Source organism: Heterocephalus glaber, unplaced genomic scaffold (assembly GCF_053883595.1).
Source record: "Heterocephalus glaber isolate CG9 unplaced genomic scaffold, H.glaber_assembly_v1.0 deba00001444, whole genome shotgun sequence".
NCBI lineage: Eukaryota > Metazoa > Chordata > Mammalia > Rodentia > Bathyergidae > Heterocephalus > Heterocephalus glaber.
In genome coordinates, this window is record NW_028258297.1 from 14,657,573 (window position 1) to 14,678,026 (window position 20,454).

A 20,454-nucleotide genomic window follows, 5' to 3' on the forward strand; every position below is an offset into this window, starting at 1 on the left:
CTTTAGATTTCAAATCATGTTATCTGGCTTTGTATCATAACTTGTTACATAAGAATGCTCTTAATGAAAATGATATCTAATATTTACAACTTGCATGCATCTGATCTGTTGCTTTGCACAACCCGATTTACCATTTGTTTGGTGTTTCTAATTTCAAGCAGGTTTGTATAAGTCCAAAAATAAGTCTAGAATTTTCTCTTCTTTTTGCAAGAAAGGGTGTTTGAAAATCATGTAGTGGTTTTATTATAATTATCACATGATCAATAAGAGTACTTGCAAGGAAAAAAACATGGGATTGTTATAAATAGTATGAATTATTAGAAAGGATGAATCTTGTAAGCAGCTCTGAAACTTACAGCTGAATTATCATACAGTACTAGATCCTTAACCTATGTTTCATAGAAAATGTACCAAATGTGGGGTATTTTAAAATTTTTCTTTATATGTCTTAAGCTATTATGTCCATAGATAATTAATATAAGTTGGTTGAATATGGAGTAATCTATGTTACAAGTAGCTGATTATAATACAAGTGAAAAAGATAAAGATATTTCATATAAACAAGAGTAAAATGTACACAATTATTTCTAGAAAAGTTATTAAGGTAAAGAAGATATTACTGAAGATATTACTTAGAAGAAAGGGTTACTTCTGTTATTCTTATCATGATGAATCAAAGCTAGTGAAAAAGGAATTAGGAGGTAGGTTGGTCTGTCTTCTTTTTTTTTTTTTTAAGTTTTTACAGTTTATTAATCCTCTCGTGAAAAACCCGCAGTCACTGCAGACAGGCACTGCAAAATCTTTACTCCTTTGGCTGTTCTCTGATCTCCAGCTCACTTTTTGCCAGCACCAACATTGGCCTTTGCGGTGTCCCTGACTTTCTTCATTCTGTTCTTGCATTCCTTCCGCTGCTTTCTTGATGTCTTTTTCTTCTCATACAGGCCGTGTTTTGCAAGTCTATGTTTGGGTTCATTTTTCTTCGCATAATCCAAAGAATCATAAATCATGACGAAGCCAGTTGTCATGCCACCCCCGAAATGGGTTCTGAATCCAAATACAAAAATGACATCCGGTGTAGTCTTGTACATTTTGGCGAGTTTTTCCCGAATTTCTGTCTTGGGTACTGTTGCTTTCCCGGGATGAAGGACATCAATGACCATTTGTTTCCTTTGAAGTAGTCGGTTGGTCATGAACTTCTGGGTCCGGATAGTTACCGTGTCATTCATGATGGCAACAGATCCTCAGGCAGCCAGGGAAGGAAAAAAAAAAAAGGTTGTTGTGTCTTTTACTAGCAATCTTGTAGATACCAAATAACTTTATCAAACTTAAAAAATAAATTTATTAGACTGTTAAAAACTTAGATAAAAAACTTAGATTTCTATTATTTACTATGCAACAAAAATACCTGTTTATCAATATTTAGTATCATTTTATTTTAATTCTCACTTATTCTAAATATGTCTTTTTTAGTCATCGAAATTTTACTTCTTCCTCCAGTTATGGCTCCTTTCATATACAAATTTCTCCAAAGCCTTCACTTATTTTTTCATTCTCTTCTCTCCTTGGTTTTTTTTTGTTTGTTTGTTTTATTTTTTTTGGTACTGGGGATCGAACTTGGGACCTTGCACTTGCGAGGCAGGTGGTGGAACCACTGAGCTAAATCCCCAGCCCTCTTCTCTCCTTTTGACTTCTCAGTCCTCTCAACCTCTTCTTAATGACCTAGTCTTGGTAAATTTATTGATAAATCCACCATGTCTTAAGGCAGTTTTTAGTCATTATTTTATTTGGTCCTTAGGTTCATTCAACCACATGAGTAACTATCCCACCAAACTCTGTTTTGAAAGACTCTTCCGATTGCTTTTCACCAAGAATGATTCTGTTCTCCTAACATACCTTGAAAAGTCTTGAATGTGCCAAATAAACTTGGTGTGAAGAACTATGTCTAAATCATCATACAAAAAAGCTACAAGGGTATCATTCTTTGATGGTTCACAGAAAAGAAAGAAACTTCATAGATGAGGTGGTATCTGTGAGCTGTCCTTTATATGCATATGATTTTGTTCAGCACAGATAGTGAACACTGGAAACATTGCCAACTATATGTTTAAGGTTCTAATGTCATTTGTTTGCTCTTTGTTTCTCTCTCTCTCTCTCTCTCTGGCTGGCTTCCTTCCCTCCTTCCTTCCTTCCTTCCTTCCTCCGTCCCTCCCTCCCTCCCTCCCTCCCTCCGTCTCTCTCCCTCCCTCCCTCCCTCTGTCTCTCTCCCTCCCTCCCTCCTTCTCTCTCTCTCTCTCTCTCTCTTTCTTTCTTTTCTTGTAATGGGGGTTGAACACAAGGCCTTTGCATTGAGTTACATGCCCAGTCCCTGAGCTCCCTTTTATTTTTATTTTGAAACAAACTTTGACTAAGTCTCTACATTTCCTGGGCTGATGAACTGATGATATTCCTGTCTTAGCCTCCCAGAGTGCTGGAATTACAGGTGTGCATCAATGGACCAGGTGATTCTGGTATCATAAGCGTCTTCTTGGGGTTGGATTTGAGTTAGTTTGGATGCAGGTCAAGGTACACAAAAGGGGCACAGTGATTGTCAATGTTATTTGGGCTCAAATGGTAGAGGACTTTGAATATTTATTTTTTCTCCTCCTCCTCCTCCTCCTCCTCCTCCTCCTCCTCCTCCTCCTCCTCCTCCTCCTCCTCCTCCTCCTTCTCCTCCTCCTCCTTCTCCTCCTCCTCCTCCTCCTCGGGCTTGCAAGGTAGGTGCCAGAACCACTGAGCTCAATCCCTGGCCCTGAATATTTTATTTTAAGAAGCCTTAATTCAGGTAGGCTTGGAAAGCCACTGAAACATTTGTTTTGGGAAAATTAGGGCTATGTCTTGGATTGATTAATAAATATGATGGTACTATGAAGTTTACTGAAAGAGAGGCTGTGGGAAGGAAGATGAGAGAATAGTGCAATCATCAAGCAAGAATGCAAAATCCTTGGAGACAGAAAAGAGGCAGAAATTCAGAGATGGACTCAGTCGGGCTTGGTGACACTGAAGAGTGACAAAAGATGACTTCCAACCTTGAGTAACTGAAATAAAGACCACATGATTCACAAGTCAAGAAATTAGCACAAGTAGTTTCTCTAAAATGCTTTATTTATGCGAGGACAGATTGTTTTGAGTGTTTTATGTCTAAAGTACCAATGTTAATATATAGAGGAAATATTCCATGCACAGATTCTGGAATTGGTACTGCAATTGAAGATGAAGTATTGTGAATTTAAACTTGAAGGTGAAAGTTGCCTGTAGTAGAGGAAAGGTGATGCAAACTGAGGGAAGCGTCTGAAAGACTAGTTGAATGTCATGTGAAATTCTAAAGACCATGTGAAACTGTGAAAATAAAAGTAACGCTGAAGTTTGAATTGTAGTTCTGCTGCTTTATAAATGGCATGGTCTTATAGAAGCCTCTGGTTTACTTACTTATTCGTTTATTTTTCATTTCTTCACAAGGCCTGCCTTAAGCAGTATGCATACAATAGCACTCCATGCAGGGTGTATTGACGCACTGGAATATAGTCATGTCTAGATTATGGAGCTTCAGGGGAAACATTCGTGTATTCACTCACTCACTTTTTTTTTTTTTGTGGTACCTGGGATTGAATTTAGGACCTTGCATTTGTTAGGCAGGCACAGCGCCACTGAGCTACATCCTGGCCCATCACTCACGTATTCTTACTAAGTGTTAACCTAAGGAACTCTAACATTGCCTGAGTTTTCCTCCATTGAATTTCTTGAGCAGAATTTTTATTGGTTCAACTTGACGTATTATTCTCAGTTAATTATTGGGGAAAAAAGGCCAATTTAGGGGCCAGGGATTTAGCTCAGTGGTTCCGCAGCCTGCCTTGCAAGCAGAAGGTCCCGAGTTTGATCTCTGGTACCAAAACAAAACAAAACAAACAAAAAAGGCTAATTTACACTTTGTTCATAATGGAATCATGCCATCTACATCTCACACTAATCATTCTCTTCCTCACATTGGTTGGTGTAGCTCTAAAGGAAGTAATGGAGAATGTTGCCTTTCTTCTTACAATAACAGGAAAGGCTCACTACAGGTTTCCTTTAGATACTTATAATGAAATATTTGATTCACAAATGATTTAAATCATCCTCCTTAACAGTAGTTAAACACACTGATGTTATAGTGTTCTGCCAAATGCAACTACTGTCATGTGACTATTGAGTTTTTGGACTGAAGTGTCTGTTAGAAGAGGGGAGGCCTATCCCAGAATGCTTCACCAGAACTTGCCTGGGGCATCCCCAGGAACCGGAGCTGACACAGGTGTTCAGCACAGTTGCTTACTGCTTCCCATCAAGAAGGATGGGGGGTTCTTAGCGCTGCTGGTTTGTGGCACTCAGCGTATTTGGCAAGCAGTCAGCCCTGGCTGTGGATTTCCCTGGGGAAAATAAAAGCCACAGGGAAGTCATCAGTGTGACCTTCTTCTTGGTAGTTGGCACACAGTCCCACCACAGGGAACCTTTCAGTTGTCATTTGCTACAGGTAGCTATCAGGTGCTCGTGGAGGTCCCCCATTCAAGGTGGAAGGTAGAGAAGGAGAAACAAAATACTGAGCAGAAGCTTACTAAGTAATTTCTAGTCATGAAGCTTAATACCAACTGATATGCTGATAGAAGGGATGGGGGGGTTAAAGGAGGGAGTTTCTTTGGTTCTGTAAGCATAGTTATAAGCTTTGCTATTTAAGTCTGACCCATCATATTGAAATGCTGTCACTAGTATCATTAGCAAGTAAAGTGTTGATAACATAGTCAAATGCGCAGCAGAGTTCTGGCTCTTAAGTGTCTGGACTAACTCCCAATATTAGGAATAGAAGTCAAACTGCCATCACTTTTCCTGTGCTAACAGACGCCCTGCCATTAAGCAGTCTGAAGGCAATTTTAATAAAATACATAGCCCCGCTGAGTTGGCCTCAAAAGATAAATAAGCAATGCAGAAAAGAAGCTTTTGTTTAAAAGTAATTATTTAAACTATGCATTACAGGTAATTTTCTTTTACCAGTAAGGCAAATGCTATCAGAATTTCAATAATGATTTCGTGGCACTTATCTAAATAATGTGATATTGTCATTTCTAAGAGTTAAAGCAGCACTTTATTTTTTCTTATATAGAAAATGAGAACAAATTGGATCCAGGTATCATGTGCATGTGTTTTACAGTTGATATTACATTTTTGGGTGAATAGTGTTGTATTCTTGGACAGATTTATGGAAATGTAACAAGCTGGTGATAGAGTTCTGGGAACTGCAGACTTAACTTCCAAACAGAGTAGAACAAGAGGGCAAGGAACATCTTTTTATTTTTCCTTTGCTATCAGAAAGGAAATCACATTTCAGTCTTTTAAAAACTCTTTAATAGGATGCTTATATGTAAACCATGGTCACAAGGGCATAGTAAATGTGTGCATGGATCAGAGGAGCCAAAGCTTTGTTTGCCAAAAGGTAGAAAGCTCCTAAAGCTTTTTAAAAATCTATTTGGGTACCATTAAAATGATCACCTTTTCTTTCCTGCTTAGGAGCGACACATTACCATGGAACCCTTAGCATAGAATTCATTCTGGGCTCACTATGGGCAGCATGAGAAGTGGCCTGGGTGAGGATGATGCCAAGGGGACCTGGAAGGCTGACGTTTCCCGTGGCCCTCCAGGGGAAGTGGTGTGGCAGGCCTGCTCGGACAGCACAGTCCTCAGTTCGAACCAAACTCAGTTCCTGGCCTATTTTTCATGCTGTGTCAGCTTAAGCAAGTAATTTGTCCTCTTCAAGCCTTTGAGAATCTGGAATTCTTCACAAGGCCAGAAATTACAAAGGACTAAAAAATGTTGGAAAGAACTTAGGGACAAACTTGAAGTGGCTCCTGGTTGCTGAATCTGGGACATTTGAGCAAGGAAATAATAGTAGTAATGATACTCAATATATTCTATGCTAATATCAAAATTATTGAATACATAAATGAGGGAGAAAGGAAATCTCTTTTTAAATAGTAGAATACCACTTAATAAATGAAATGAATGATGAAATAGAAATAATCATTTGGATTATTTATAAGAAAGTATTGTGTTATTATCCATTGGCTTCACTTTTTAGAGTCTTATTTGTCTATGACTTGTATTCTAACATTTTGGCCATTCTTTTAAGATTATGGTACACTGTGTATTAATGTTATTTTAAAATTTAATTTTAATTTATTATAATGTTATTTAATTTTAATTTTATTTTTAAATTTGTTACAAAATTTTGCTTTAATTTTTTCATAAAGAAGACTGCTTTAAAAAAACTTTCTTTATTAATATTTACTTGTATTACATTGAAATAAAAAATAATCACTTGGTAGCATCACAATAATAATATTTTCAAGCAAAGATCATCAAACGGATGCTAAATTACTGGGTGGAAATATCATCATAAATATAATGTTTACATAGTGTCAAAATATCTTGCCCCAAAATACTTATTAGTTACAAATTGGAAAATAGTAATTTTATGTTAGAAAAGCTAGCAAACACAAATTTGAACATGTTAAAAGTTAACATCACTAATAAACAGAGTTATCAGCATCATGTGCCTTTAGATTGCACTGATAAAAGCATAAAAAGTGATTTCTGTCTCTTCTTGTTAAAAATACATAAACTTGGGCTGGGGATTTAGCCCAGTGGCACTGTGCCTGCCTCGCAAGCACAAGGTCCTGTGTTTGATCCCTGGTATCAAAAAAAAAAATCCTTAACTATGAAGAAATATCAGAAACTCAAATTGAGGGACATACTATGAATAACTGCAAGTTCTCTTAAACAGCAGTAAGGTTGTGGAAAATGCAAAGACTGAGAAAGTGTCACAGATAGAAATACACTAAGAAAATATGATAACTAAATATGGTTCAAGAAAAAGAAAACAGTGGAATATTTGTTGAAATTTGAGTCAGGGCTATAGATCAGCAGATACTATCATATCAGTGTGAACTGTTTGACTTTGTTTATTATATTGTGCTTCTTTGAGATGTTAATAGTTGGGAAGTTGGATAAAAGATATGTGGCCATTCTTTTTACTATTATTACATAATAGTTTTGAACTTATTTCAAAATGAAATGTTAAATTGAAAAGGAAAATAATATAATTTTTCCTTTTATACAATATATGCATGTAGTATCTATCATTGTTTTTTTTATAAAGGAAAGAGTTTCTAGAAACATCACTAGATTGCAAGAAGAAAAGAAAACAATGTGTATTAGCATGACTGGTATGTAACATTGTGAACTGGGTCTTATTCTGCTGACTGGCTCTGTTACACACCATGTTAGCATTTAGGGTATTTACTATACTTTCATATTTTTCTAGTCTATTTGCCATTAAAACAGGAATAATGTTCTCAGCCATATAGCTTCTAATTATTCACGCCAGTGGCGGAGGGCAGAGATGTTGAGTATGGAGCCCATAGTCAATAATTTTAAGAAGCAGTCATGTGAAAGTTAAGATTTAATGCCAGTGAAGGACCAAGTGCATTCTAGTAGATTTAAAACTCTAGACTAAAAATATTTTCATACAGGGAATGCAGAGCTAGTATATTTACTTCCATGGACATATGTAAAGAAATCAGTAATCAAGCAAAAGCATTCTAGGAAGTAAGGGGCACAGTACACAGAGCAGCCAGTCAGTCTTTGAGCCAGATTAAGTTAGAAAGAAGAGCTGGACTCAGACCTGCCAAACCTTGGTCGTGAGAATAGCTCTCAGTAATACCTTGTGACAGCATTAAAGGACTAGAGTAAAGGATCAATAGCAATTTTGAGTTGCATAAGGTTGTTATTTTCATATGCAAGGTGTACTTAACGTAAAAAATGTTTGAAATAGTTACAAGATGTAATCAGAAAAATTGACTATATTAAGGAAAAAATTCTATAGGTAAGGAAATTCAGATTATATTTTACATATATTTTGTAAACAAGGAAACTCAGATTCAGAATTTTCCAACTGTACAATTAGTAGGTTATAGAGAAAGGATTTGTATTGTAGCCCTATATTCATTTGATTTCAGTTGATACATCTTCTTATAGCATCAGAGAATTCCCTAAAAAGACATGAAATTTCTGTTATAAGATTTTTCAGATGTATTTTTTTTCCCTAAGGAAAGGACAGAAGTTAACTGATTCCATCAGACTTTCAAAGGCCTCTGTGACTTAAAACAGGATAAAATATAAATTTACTTTCTACAGTAGTGAACAAGAAGTGGAAATATTTTTTGCCAAATTTGGGAATATATAATTCTTACAATACATATTCTCAGAAAGAGTCAGAATCAGTAGCATGTAACAGCAATTTTGTAGGACTTACTCAGAATCAGAGTGAGTGCCAGAAATAAAACCAGAACTCCAGCTGCCAAAACTCAGGGAAGTGGTTATCCCACCGATCATGTAATGAGTTGTCTTTTGTGCATACAGGTCTCTGATGGTCCAACACTAACCAGGGAACCTGAAGGTCTTGTTCCCAGGTCAAGTATCAAGGGAGGAGGTCAGATCCAAGGGAGCCTTGAAGGACAGCTCAGTTCTGGTGCTCCACTGAGACGCTGAATAGCATTTTGAGCCTGAGGATGATTTGAACAAAACTGTAGCTTGCAGGAGAATCCTGGAGTGGAGTTAGGGACAATAGTAGAATTAACTTACCTACGTAGAATGAAGATATTTTTCTAAATAGGACAGAAGCTGTTGTTGAACACTCAGGTTTGTTTTGTTGCTCTTCACCTGAAACACAGCTCCCAGAGTCTTAGCTTCCCAAGTTACTCAGGGGCAGTGATGAAGCATTGGAGGGGCCTTCTCTGTTCAGAGGCAGTGAACTCTTGCTTTAGAAGAATATTTGAATGATGTCTGTCTGTACATGGCTTTGCCCAAAAGGTTACAGCATTTGCAGACACCCAAATATTGTTCCTTTCCATGAGCATGTGTATTTTCATGGCAGGGTGGATAAAACTTTTTGAAATATTTCGTTCTTCACCATTAGAGTCAGAGAATCACCATTCCTTTTCATTCATACATGTATATATGACTTTCAGACCCAGGGCCTGCCCCCCCACTCATCTTATGAACAATTTAAGTTTAACCACTCATGATTGAGAAAGCAATACCAAGTCTAAGAGCTAGATAATGCTTGTCTAACTTACTTGTTTTATAGATAAACTGAAACACGGAGAGGTTAAATTTTGTATCATTTTATACAGTTAATAAGTGACAGAGACAGAAAAAGTACCCAGATTTCCTGATTCCTGGCCCAGTTTTCTTTCTGCTATGGCATGCTGCCTCATTACACATATGAGATTAGAACAGAATTATGTTTGTTGAAATGCATGAGAAGTGTTGTGGGTCTTTTGATGATGTCTTGTGCAAAGAGTGGGGTCAGTCTATCCTCGAGTTTTATTGTTGCTTTTGTTTTGCACTCTAAAATTAATAAATGAATTATATCCCCTGTCTACCCCAAATTAATAAGGCTCTATTGATTTTTTTCTCTTCAACAGTCTGTTGTTTAGAAATTACCTTTCTGTTTCAGAATAAATGTGTACATACCTTAGAGTTACAAGCACTTGAGTTCTAATTCACTAAGTGACTAATCTAAGAAATCACCTCTTTGTTCAGTGCACTGGATTTCAAGTGTCTTCTGATAGTACTGCAGTGGTAGTGTAGGGATTTGCAACTGGCAGGCAGGAATTGAATTGCCATCATTTGGCTTTAGCAGAAACTGGAGTCTTGTCTCCAACATAAGCATGAGCCAAGGTACTGTCTCCTTTTTTCTAATTTTAGTTGGAACCATTGGCACTGATCTTACCTAGACAGACTAGTGTTATTTCTACCCAGCACAATCTGCTGAGATGGGCTCTTTTCCAAGCCATTCAGTTGAACTTCTCCCCCTGATTTACCAAACAGAGATCTGATTGGATATAGAGGGCAGGAACTTTCACCCTTTTCATTAGAAGTCATCTGTTCAGACATAGAAATTCTAAGTTTAATTGGTTCAATGTATGACTCAGAGAGAATTGGTTGTTAGGACTGAAAATTGCAGCATGCTTTAATTGTGGGTCAGGAAGTAATTTCTCCAACAGTTTGGAGCTGGGACATGGATATTGATATGTTTAACTGTTGGAGGTTGAGAGAAAAGGTGAGAAGCGCTGTCTACTTTTCAGCCCTCTCCTATCTTGTTTCTAGAGCAGATGATTTGAGCCACAGTTCTAGCATGGCCTCTGATCATGAGCATCTGTTCCTGCTGTATCTCTCATGGCTCTAGTCACAGTGGCCATGCCTCGAATCAGTCTGCATTCCCTTAGCACTGCCCTCACTGAAACCTCCTCAAACCATCATTGCCCTCCTGCAACTAATCCTCCTATAATTGGGATGAAGAGATGGCAGCACAATGTCTCTGACCTTGACCCTGTGCAGACACGCATATACTCTTTTATCCTTGCTATAGTTTGCCACAAGATATTTGCAGAGCTGAAGGCTGACTCCAAAGACCTGTCATTTGTTTGGAGGCTAAACATAAAGGGTTTCTGTTATTTCCCTTCCCATCCCATCCCAACTTCCCTGCTTTGGATTTGTGCTGTGAGAATTGGAGTACAGGGTCTTCATGTTAGCATTCAAGATTTCTTCTTCCTGGGAATCATCCTTATCCCTAGATCAAAAGTTCCACGCAAAGTCTTTTGTGACTACATATAAACAGTGATTTTGCATATATAAAAGTACAGGATTTCCTACCCTCTGGTTGTCTGTGATCCCAATGAGAAAGACACGGAATGAGAACATTCATGTAGCAATTTATTTCAGGTGTCATCATGTTGAGGTCTCAGTAGCAAATAAAAAGACAGAGACCCTACTCTCATGGGGCCCCTTGTGAGTTCATGGAGTTTATTAATAGTGTCTGTTATTCTTCAAAACAAGAGATCCAAGCACACCCACAACAAAGTAGCAAATAAAGAGATGCAGAGAAACAATTGTAGAATATGTTTAAATTCTATGTAGAAGAGGGTTTTAAAGTATGTACTACTGTGCTAGTTTTCCATTATGATAACGCATACCTAAGATGATGAACATAAAAAGAGAAAAGGTTTGTTTTGGCTCACAGTACTGGAGCTTCCAGTCTATGATCAGGTGGACTCATTACTTTCAGGCTGCTGGTAGGAGTGCTATGGTGACAGTGGAGAGGAGGACCCTGTGATGGAGCAAAGCCACTCACCTTATGACTGACATGTGAAAGAGTAGGAAAAGTAAGGGAGTGGGATCCCACTGTCCTTTCATAGGCACACACCCCCCACAATGAAATGTACCCCAGCTCCTCCACTCCCAGTAGCAGCACACTGGCTACCAAGCCTTTACCACATGGACCTTTGCAGACATTTAAGATTCAAGCTGTAGACATCACGTCCCAAAGATCTGGTTAAAAATTAACAAATCATTATCCAAGTGAAAAGGAGGCCATAAACACAAATCAAAACTGCTCATCAGAATATCATGTGTAGGAAGCAGTATCTTTTCAATTTTAAGATGCTAAAATTGTATGAACTTATTTATTCATTGTATCTTAATGTTTGAATATAAACCAGAAGGTTAAATTTAAGATATAAATAAGGGAAGATTGGTTGAAGATATTAATAAAATATAAAGTGTGTGGGTTCTTTACTGGATTGACCCTTTTAAACAGAAACTTCTACCATTATCTTCTTCTCTACTCAGTATTTCCATTTAGAAAATGGTGTTACATACACACAGAACCTTCCATGAAGTATGTTTCAGTAAAGTACATGAAGTAGAATGGCAATTCACGGGAATCCTAACTGAATGCTAATTCAATGCTCTTTTTATTTTGTATGCAGTTATTTCTTTATTATGCTATTTTGAATGTGATTTCTATATAATATTCCTTGGCTCAAAAATTGATCTGTAGGCTTTCCATATGAGGAGCATGTGCTTCACAGCAGGCAGCAGAAAGCCTGCCATAAACCGAATAAATACTTATTAATGGCTTTATATAAGGAGAATATGTACTCAATTATGAAGACTGTATTCACACTAGGATATTTCCTGGGAGTATTAATTTATAAATCCTTAACATCAGTGTTGGTTGATTTAATTTTTTAGCAAGAATTTACAGACTTTTCAGTTTTAAAAATTGTATTTTTTTAAAATCAAATTTGATTTTGCTCCATATGATTTGGGCAATTAGTGGGTATAGACCAGAGAGGTAGCAGTTTGGGTTACTTAGATCCAAAACTTCCTTTTTCAATTGAGTAACAGTCTAGTTAGACAAGTATAGTGAGCTCTGTTTCCATTTGAATGTTAATTTTACCAACAAGAAAATATGAATGATCTAGATAATTGATAAAAAGACTTTTTGCTCTAATTACTTAAAACATTTCATGTGGAAGTATTGTTTGGGACTAAAATAGCTGAATACTTATGTCAGTTCCCTCTTAGTTTGTGGGTTAAAATCTTTTTCAGCAGCAGAAAGTGGACTGAATTTTTAAAATTTGGTAGTTATGAATAATTTAATGATATCTAGAATGTGAGTGTACTTATTTTAAAAGATTGACAATATAAAATGTGAGTGTACTTATTTTAAAAGATTGACAATATAAAATTCTATTGGATAATGTTTTTCATTGGTATTCATGATCTGATTCTGTATTTTTCTTTCTTTTTTTCTTTTTTTGGTACCAGGGATCCAACTCGGGTCATTGTGCTTGCACAGCAAGCAGCGAAACCACTGAGCTAAATCCCTGGCCCAGATTCTGTATTTTTCTAGTGTTGTTTTCTGTGAAATAATTTGTTTTAGATTACAACTAATGGATGACTTTTTTGTGTTTTATGGAAATGGATTACTTAAGTTTTGTAATCTTTCAAAACGCAGTATTAGTATCACCACTGTGTGTATATCTAATGCCAGCCCTTCAAGACAGCTGAATCTTGCCAGTCAGCTCACAATCCAAGGAATCTCAATCTTCCTTTCTGGTCCATAAACTCCTGTAGTTGAGAAAAGTGATTTCTAAAAGATAATTGTATTGATTAATTCAATTTCTGGGTTGAGCATAAGGTTGTAAATTGGAGATCACTCATAGAAATTGAATACAAAGGGAAAGTTTTTTTTCTAGTGTATTGAATGATTTATGCTGAACTCTTAAAAGCTTTCCAACCTCACAGAGCTTCAATAAACTTCTAATGGAGTCCTGAATGCCAGTTCTATTTTTGCTGCTGGTACAGTAGGTGGGAAACCTTTAACTAGTAGCATGAAGCTTTGTTTCATTTCCATTGAAATCCTCTTGGACTAACATGTTAAGATTTGTGATGTTTTCATTTACAAAGTTTCCAGTGTAATAATATACATATATTTACACAAATTAAAATATGTATATGTATATTTGCCAATATGTATATGTATATTTGGTGCATTTTTATATCAACATATTTAAACAAATCCAGCTTTTATGTATATGTATATATACATGAACACATCTCCACATTGTCTATATGGGCTCCATATTTATTATATGTTAGCTGCTTCAGTTTTTCATCAGACATTAGGTTCTCTAAATATAGAAGCTGTTTTATCCACATTCTAACACCCCCAACAGAGTATAATACAGTGCCCTTTACACAATGAATGCTAAATTAATGGTTGTGGTGAATGGTGACCAAAAGAATACACATTTAATCAGAGAAAAAGGTGCCATTTGATTTTGATACAGGTACATGGCAAAGATGTCATTTAAAGAAAACCCTTTTTATTGTCAATTAGAACTGTTTTATTCTTATCCAGGTAGATGGAAGCTAAGCTCTGCCACTTTTATATAGTTTTATTTATAATTGTGAACATGTAGAGCCACATGAGGCCATCAATCAGTTGAGAGATGAGGGCCCAACAGAATTATTTCTGTAGGTGGCCAATTTTTTTCAATCAAGGACAGCTGAAAGGTCATGATTAAAACAGTGATTTCCCTGAAATTGTAAGTAACTGTTAGTGATTGTTTTGCACAAAGATGTCAAAACTACTTTTTTCTCTGTAAAAGAAAATTATAAGTTCTTGAAAACGTTGGCAGTTTTCCAAATTTCACTTGCACTACTGTAATGTATTTTAATTACTGTACTTGAGTCAGTTTCTTTAAAAATATAAAAGGCAAAAATAAGTTAGTTGATAGTAATCATATGTAGATTAAACAATAGCCATCTAATGCCTCACTGATAACAGCATATTCATTACTCAAGATTGGCCAAAGATTAGGATTTAATAATTTTTACTCAAGGAGAGTGTATAGCATTAAGTGTAATTATTTATGAGAATGACAAATGATATCACTACATATTTCTATTAAAATGTGACAGTGATACTAGAGATGCATAATAAATAAGTTGCTTCATTTAGACCAGATTACAAAGACAGCCAAAGATAGCCAATGTTGCGATTTTCATAGGTGGCCCTTTATCCTCTGAGTCAGGTTTGCCCCTTGTCCCTGGGTAGTGGCAGACAGGACTTACTGCTGGTTGTCATCATCTTGCAGATGAGGTGTGGACCTGAGGCTGTGACCATTTGTAGTCATTAATGATTCCTCAGCATCTTTGTAGCAAGAAGGATTTTAACCACAGTGTCCTGGTCAGTTTCCAAATCAAGTAATTACATTCTCCCTTCTAATGTCTTCCTGCAGGTTCTGTTTCTGTTTGTTTGTTTGTTTGGGCTTTTTATTGTCATTGCTTGGTATATGGAGCTGTAGTTGTGTGTGTGTGTGTGTGTGTGTGTGTGTGTGTGTGTGAGAGAGAGAGAGAGAGAATCATTCTTTAGTTTTAGTTTTAAGCCATGGTGTGCTTTTAATATTAGAATAGGACTGAAGAGTTTTATTAGGTGCATATTAGTTTAGCTTGCATTAATAAATTGCATACCATACTTTTACTGTGTTTCATTTTAGTTGTTTTTAAAGAGATATTTATAAAGGAATAAATGAAAAGAAATAGTGTCAAGAAGAACAACAGATATGGTTGGCAGATGTGTTTGCAGTGCACCTATGTGCCTTTTCTTTGAAGGAAGGGGTGGGAGAAGAAAAGATGAATGACAGACAATTGCTGAGCATGGGAAGTGATTACAGAAGTCTTTGCAGACTGTGAGTTAATTTACAATTAAAAGTGGGTAAAGCTCTATTTGAGCCCAAGAATGACATGGTTCATTTCCATGTTAAATGTCAATCTTTTTCTCCATTGATAAACACTTTCAATTTGATTTATAAGGCAGAAGGAGATATCTCTGATTTTAAGAGCAATATTTTGATATGTCATAATTTTTGATGGCCGTGTTTTGAGTTATATATTTCACTGAGGATCATTTCTGTAATCTACAGAAAGATAAAAATCTATCAAATCAACCTTTATTGGATGCCAACCATATTAAAAGAACTGTTTTATGTATTGCTCTGGAAAATACTTCATCTGGTCCCCCTAAAACACTCTACCAAGTATTTATCCTATTATATTCCAACTGTTTATTTAAGCAGTGTTTTAGTTTCTTTGTTATTTTATTTATTCAACAAAAGTGATAAAAAATTTAAAGTATTTATTCCTAACCCAAGCATAAATTTTATCCATTAATTTTAAAAGCTGCATACTGGCAACAGTATGACAGAGTAGGAAAAGCATAAGCCCATGAGTCAGAGGAACTGTTGTTTAATCTTGGCTCCTACAAATTCTGTCCTTTCCAAGTGGATGAATTGCTCAGCTTCCCTGTCTCAATCTTTTCATTGATGATTTGTAATATATTTGACCTATCCATCTGAACAGTTCAATTAAATGGCAGAAAAAAACTTTTATCTTGTAAACAAAACTCTACACGGTAATATGTACTTTTTTTCACTAATAATCTGTCTCGAATCAGATTGATTTTACATATAATCCTCAATTAGAAATGACTCTTCTGAGCTTTCCAGGAATCTTGGCTTCAGACTGAACCTGACCTGGGTTCTGCTTGATTGAGGATTGATCTCCTGGGGTCATAACTTTTAAAATGTTCTCTTCCTAATATAGGATAGTTTTGCTTTTCTCTAATTCATTTTTTTACCATATTTGTGGAACAGAAGATAAACAAATGGAAGACTTTAGTCCTTCCCTCACATCTTTGGTTCTCTGAACGTAACTACACTTGGCAGAGCCTGGTGTATTCTCACTGGAACTGCAGAGGGCTGATAGCTGAGTATTGGAGAAAGACTCCACAAGGGGCAGGACAGCAGAGTAGCTCTTAGCCATCTGAGTATGGTTGTGCATAAAAGCATCATGTGATCTCACAGCAGGAAGATGTCATGTTAGAGAGGTGCTGGGTATCTCCCTGTGGGCAGTAGCTGATGTTCCCAGGAACACAGGTGCAGACACCAGCAGAGAGTCAAGATCTGTGACACTGATGAACTGGCCTGGAGCATGAGGGGGACTTAGCTGAAGGAGCAGACTGTCCCAGGAGACCAAATTCTCAACCATGATTGAAAACCCAGTGACAGAAGAACCAAGGTTGGAACCGAGTACAAACTATGTAAGGAAGCAAAATGCAAGTCATGTTGGTGAAACTCTGCTGAAAGGCAGCATTTTGCCTGCTTAGACTGTGATGTTGACCTGGATTTGGGAGCAATGAAGTGACTCAGATTGATTTTTTTCCTCTTTGGCTTCTTGCTCTAAGATATTCACATGGTTACTTACCTCCTGTCTCACACAAGACAGGATAAGAAAATTATATCCATTCTCAAGCATATAACCCACATTCTCTTCTCTCTGCACTTCAATCTCAAATGAAGGTTATTTTCTACCTTGTTTCTGTTTTCTCCTAACCTTCAGCTTTCTCCACTGGGAATTTCTGTAATCTGTGTTAGAAAAAGTTACACCATAGTTCATTGACTTGAGGAATATTTCAGTGCATTTTAACCCCTAAGATTCTGATGCGGGTGGGGGATTTAGCTCAGTGGTGCTGCCTCCTGCCTGGAAGGCGGAAGGTCCTGAGTTCGATTCCTGGTACCAAAAAAAAAAAAAGATTCTGATGCAACTTATATCTGTGGCTTGTCATGATTTAATTACCAGGGTATTTTGATGATACATAAAACATTGGGTTGTCCTGAAATCAGTGAAATAAAAACCTAGTCTAAGGTTTGGTTGTTACAGAAAATGGCTGAAAATACAGCCTGAATTGCAGAGACCAGAGAATGTTTAGAGTGTGACATGTTACTAACATTGTCACTGGTGCTCATAGAGCCGCAGTAGTTTATAAAATCCTTACAATGTCTAAGCTTCCATTTCTCCATCTTGCCACATTTCCATTTTGTATAGGAGAAGCAATCAGAAAGGGCTTTCCAAAAGAGAAGACTCCTATGCAGGTGTTTAATATTTATTTTGTGTCTTCATGATAGAAATGGATTCATTGTATTTAATGTGTTCTCTTTCTTAATAAGACCTTATGAATCATAGTTTAGATTATCTGTGTCTTTCCATCTAATTACATATATTTATGTGTCCAGAAATGGCATCCTGGGTTTTGGAAATGAAGCCACAGGATTGCTATTCTTTTCGAAATCCTTTCTTAGTTTATAAAACTTTCTGTGAAATTGTACATTTTCACAGTTCTCCCTAGCTTCCTGAAACTGAAGCTGACCTTTGCATTTTCAGTGCTATTTTGGTTGTGATATCCTCCCCAAATTTTCATTTTTATCTAGAGGAAGTAGAATAGCAAAACAGTGAATAAATTGACTATTTTTCTATTGTCTACCTGAAAGGAAACAGATACTTGGCAAGGTAGTTACAACATTGCCTAGGTTTCTTCTTTTGAATGAATATACATTTTTTTTGGTACTGGGGATCAAACTCAGGACCTTGCGCTTGTGAGGCAGGTGCGGTGCCACTGAGCTAAATCCCTGGCCCTTGAATGAATATACATTTTGTTCTGTAAAGTAGAGGACTTTGTTTTCCTAGTACAAGAGTGTAGTGTGTCGGCTGTTGCTAAGCTTAGTAATTAGGGTTGTGTCTAATATTGGAGTTTATCTTAATGTGTCTTACTATTAGGGCAGTGTCTGAATTTCATGACTTTATAAAGCATACGTACATAAAATTCTTCACACAAATTTTTTATATTAAGAAAATAGTGTGCAGGGTAAATGAGAAAGAAAGCACAATGTAACTTTACTTGAAAAATGAAATGAAGGGACTGAGGATAAGAACTAGAGTCTATAAACCAAAAAAGAATAGGTATTTATAGAATTGTGGACTTTCATATATTACTTTCCCCAGGTGATAATGATCTTGTGTGGAAGGTAGAATCAGACTTCCATTGAGGAAGACTTAGACGTTAGAAGGAAATCTCCTAGATGAGACTTGAGAACTCTTAGTGCAGTATATCCCCAAATTGTTTAATGCATGCATGGTGTTTGAAATCACCTATCAACAGCACCTCAAGAAAGAGTGGCATCCTGATTATGATGTATTACTTGAATATGAGAAATAACTCTCTTAAGGAGGAAAATTATTTCACAAAACTTCAAAATTATGAATTTTAAAAGACGCATAAAGGTTTATATAATATGGATGAATCCCTAGTCTTTAGGCCTTTCCATTGTAAAAGAGCTTCCTGCTATGCTTTTATCAAATATTTGAACAGCGAGAAGTCAGGAAAAGACTTTGCATGCTGAATTTTATACTAGCACAGGAGTTCAAGTTCTAACAGCCTTCCCAAAGCCCTGAATTTTGTGGAAGTTTCCAGTAATTGCTAATAAGTAAGAGAAAGCTTGGACACATGTGTGAAGGAAAGTTATTTTAGCAAAAATGAGATGGGGTATGATAACTGATTTAGGATGGGCATCGAATTCAGAATTTCTGTCCTTGTAGATAACGTTTGCTGAGGAATATATGCCAAACGTGATCACTCAAGCTAATGGAATTTCATTTTGCAACAAACCATTTCTGGAAACCATTTTCTATAACTACACATCTTCAAGAGAAGATAATATAGGAGTCATTGTCATCTCTTACCTGAAGCATTTTGTTAACTTTTCCTCACCCCCATGCTCTTTTTACTCTAATCTATTTGTTCAGTGCAAATGGCCAGTCTTCCTAAATCAGAGTTCTGATCCTAATGATCTCATGCTCAGAAATGAAGTTCTCTTCCTGAATGTACTGCTGAGTGAAGTCTAAAATTTAGCCCTACTTGTTTTGGGCCTTTCCTTGATATTACTATGAGTTCATGGATGTCAACTATGTTACTTGTTATTCATTACCCATGCTTTGCATTGTTCTATTGTATTTTCCTCATCATTTTCTCAACGACTGTCCAATTTTCACCTTTCCACACGCTAAGTGTTAGTTCTCTAAAGTTCTGGAAATATTATCTTATTTTTTCACTTTTGAGCATTAAATATATACTCATTGCTTGATTAATCTTGTTTCTCCCTACAGTATATATATTATGGAGATATTATTTGCAATTACAAAACATAAAAAGTACATAGGGTAAACTGTTAATCCTGGAGTATAAGTATCAAGGAGTATTGATTATTTAGGGAGCCCTTTATCAATTGAGGATTTTCCAACACTATGCTTTCCCTTTTGTATTCTCCTGCTACCTGACTCTAGTTTTATGCCTTATTCATTTAAATTCTGGCTTAGGAGGTACACAGGAGGAAGTGAAGCATTCAAATCACTTGAAAAGAGTCGAGAGGCATTCAGCCTTTGTTCACTCCTAGCTTTCGATCATAACTGTAATTCTCTGTAAGCAATCCAATAAAACTTCCCATTGAGTTGCACTTGTGTTTCCTTTGAGCTTAAATTTACAGCCTACCATCAGTAGATTAAAAATCCATTAAAATCCATAAGAATAGCGAAAGTTACATATTCCTTTTGCTGTAGTAAAGATTTTTCTAAAAGATTTTACATTAAAACTCTGTGGCTAAGTAGAGATATTAATAGGCCATTTTAAAGTCAAACTTGGCTTGTTCTTAAGTTATGGAAGACTGCGTCCACCAGCAGCAGCTTCCCATATACCGTGAGATTTGAGTTTTGGACAAATGACTGAGACACAGTTAATTTTTTTTCTCATGTCAGAAAGGCAGTGCTAGACTCCATTACCAAATAGCAGACAACCTCAAGGAGAAGTAGTAATGAGGCTAGTTGGTGAAGAACATGCTAGGAAGAGGGGGATAGTAGATTCAGAGAAAGAGGGCCCAAGTAATTGTCCTGTAGGTATAGTGAGGAAAATGAAACTGGAGAAAGGATGAGAGATCAGGGATATAGAGAAGTAAATTTAAACTAATATACATATAAGTGGTAACAAAAAAAAATCACCATTTTGTAAAAATATTCAGGGATTGATATAAAAAAATTTCTGTGTCCTTTCAAACTGACATGTTTCATTGATGTGATGTTTTATACTCTTTG

The 20,454-nt window shown here is 36.4% G+C and overlaps 2 protein-coding genes across 36 annotated transcripts in view; one reads left to right on the forward strand and one right to left on the reverse strand.

Moving 5' to 3' along the window:
- Window positions 1-20,454, forward strand: part of Sox5 (SRY-box transcription factor 5) — a 973,116-nt gene that overhangs the window by 325,758 nt on the left and 626,904 nt on the right. The window lies entirely within an intron of this gene.
- On the reverse strand, window positions 717-1,266 carry LOC101722756 (small ribosomal subunit protein eS24). Its single transcript, XM_004845754.4, has one exon. It carries the CDS (start codon window positions 1,224-1,226, stop codon window positions 834-836), a length of 393 nt encoding a protein of 130 aa, XP_004845811.1. The 5' UTR covers window positions 1,227-1,266; the 3' UTR covers window positions 717-833.

What these genes read in the sequence shown, in the direction of transcription:
- LOC101722756 (XM_004845754.4), bottom strand. Translation starts at nt 1,226, where the DNA reads ATGAATGACACGGTAACTATCCGGACCCAGAAGTTCATGACCAACCGA.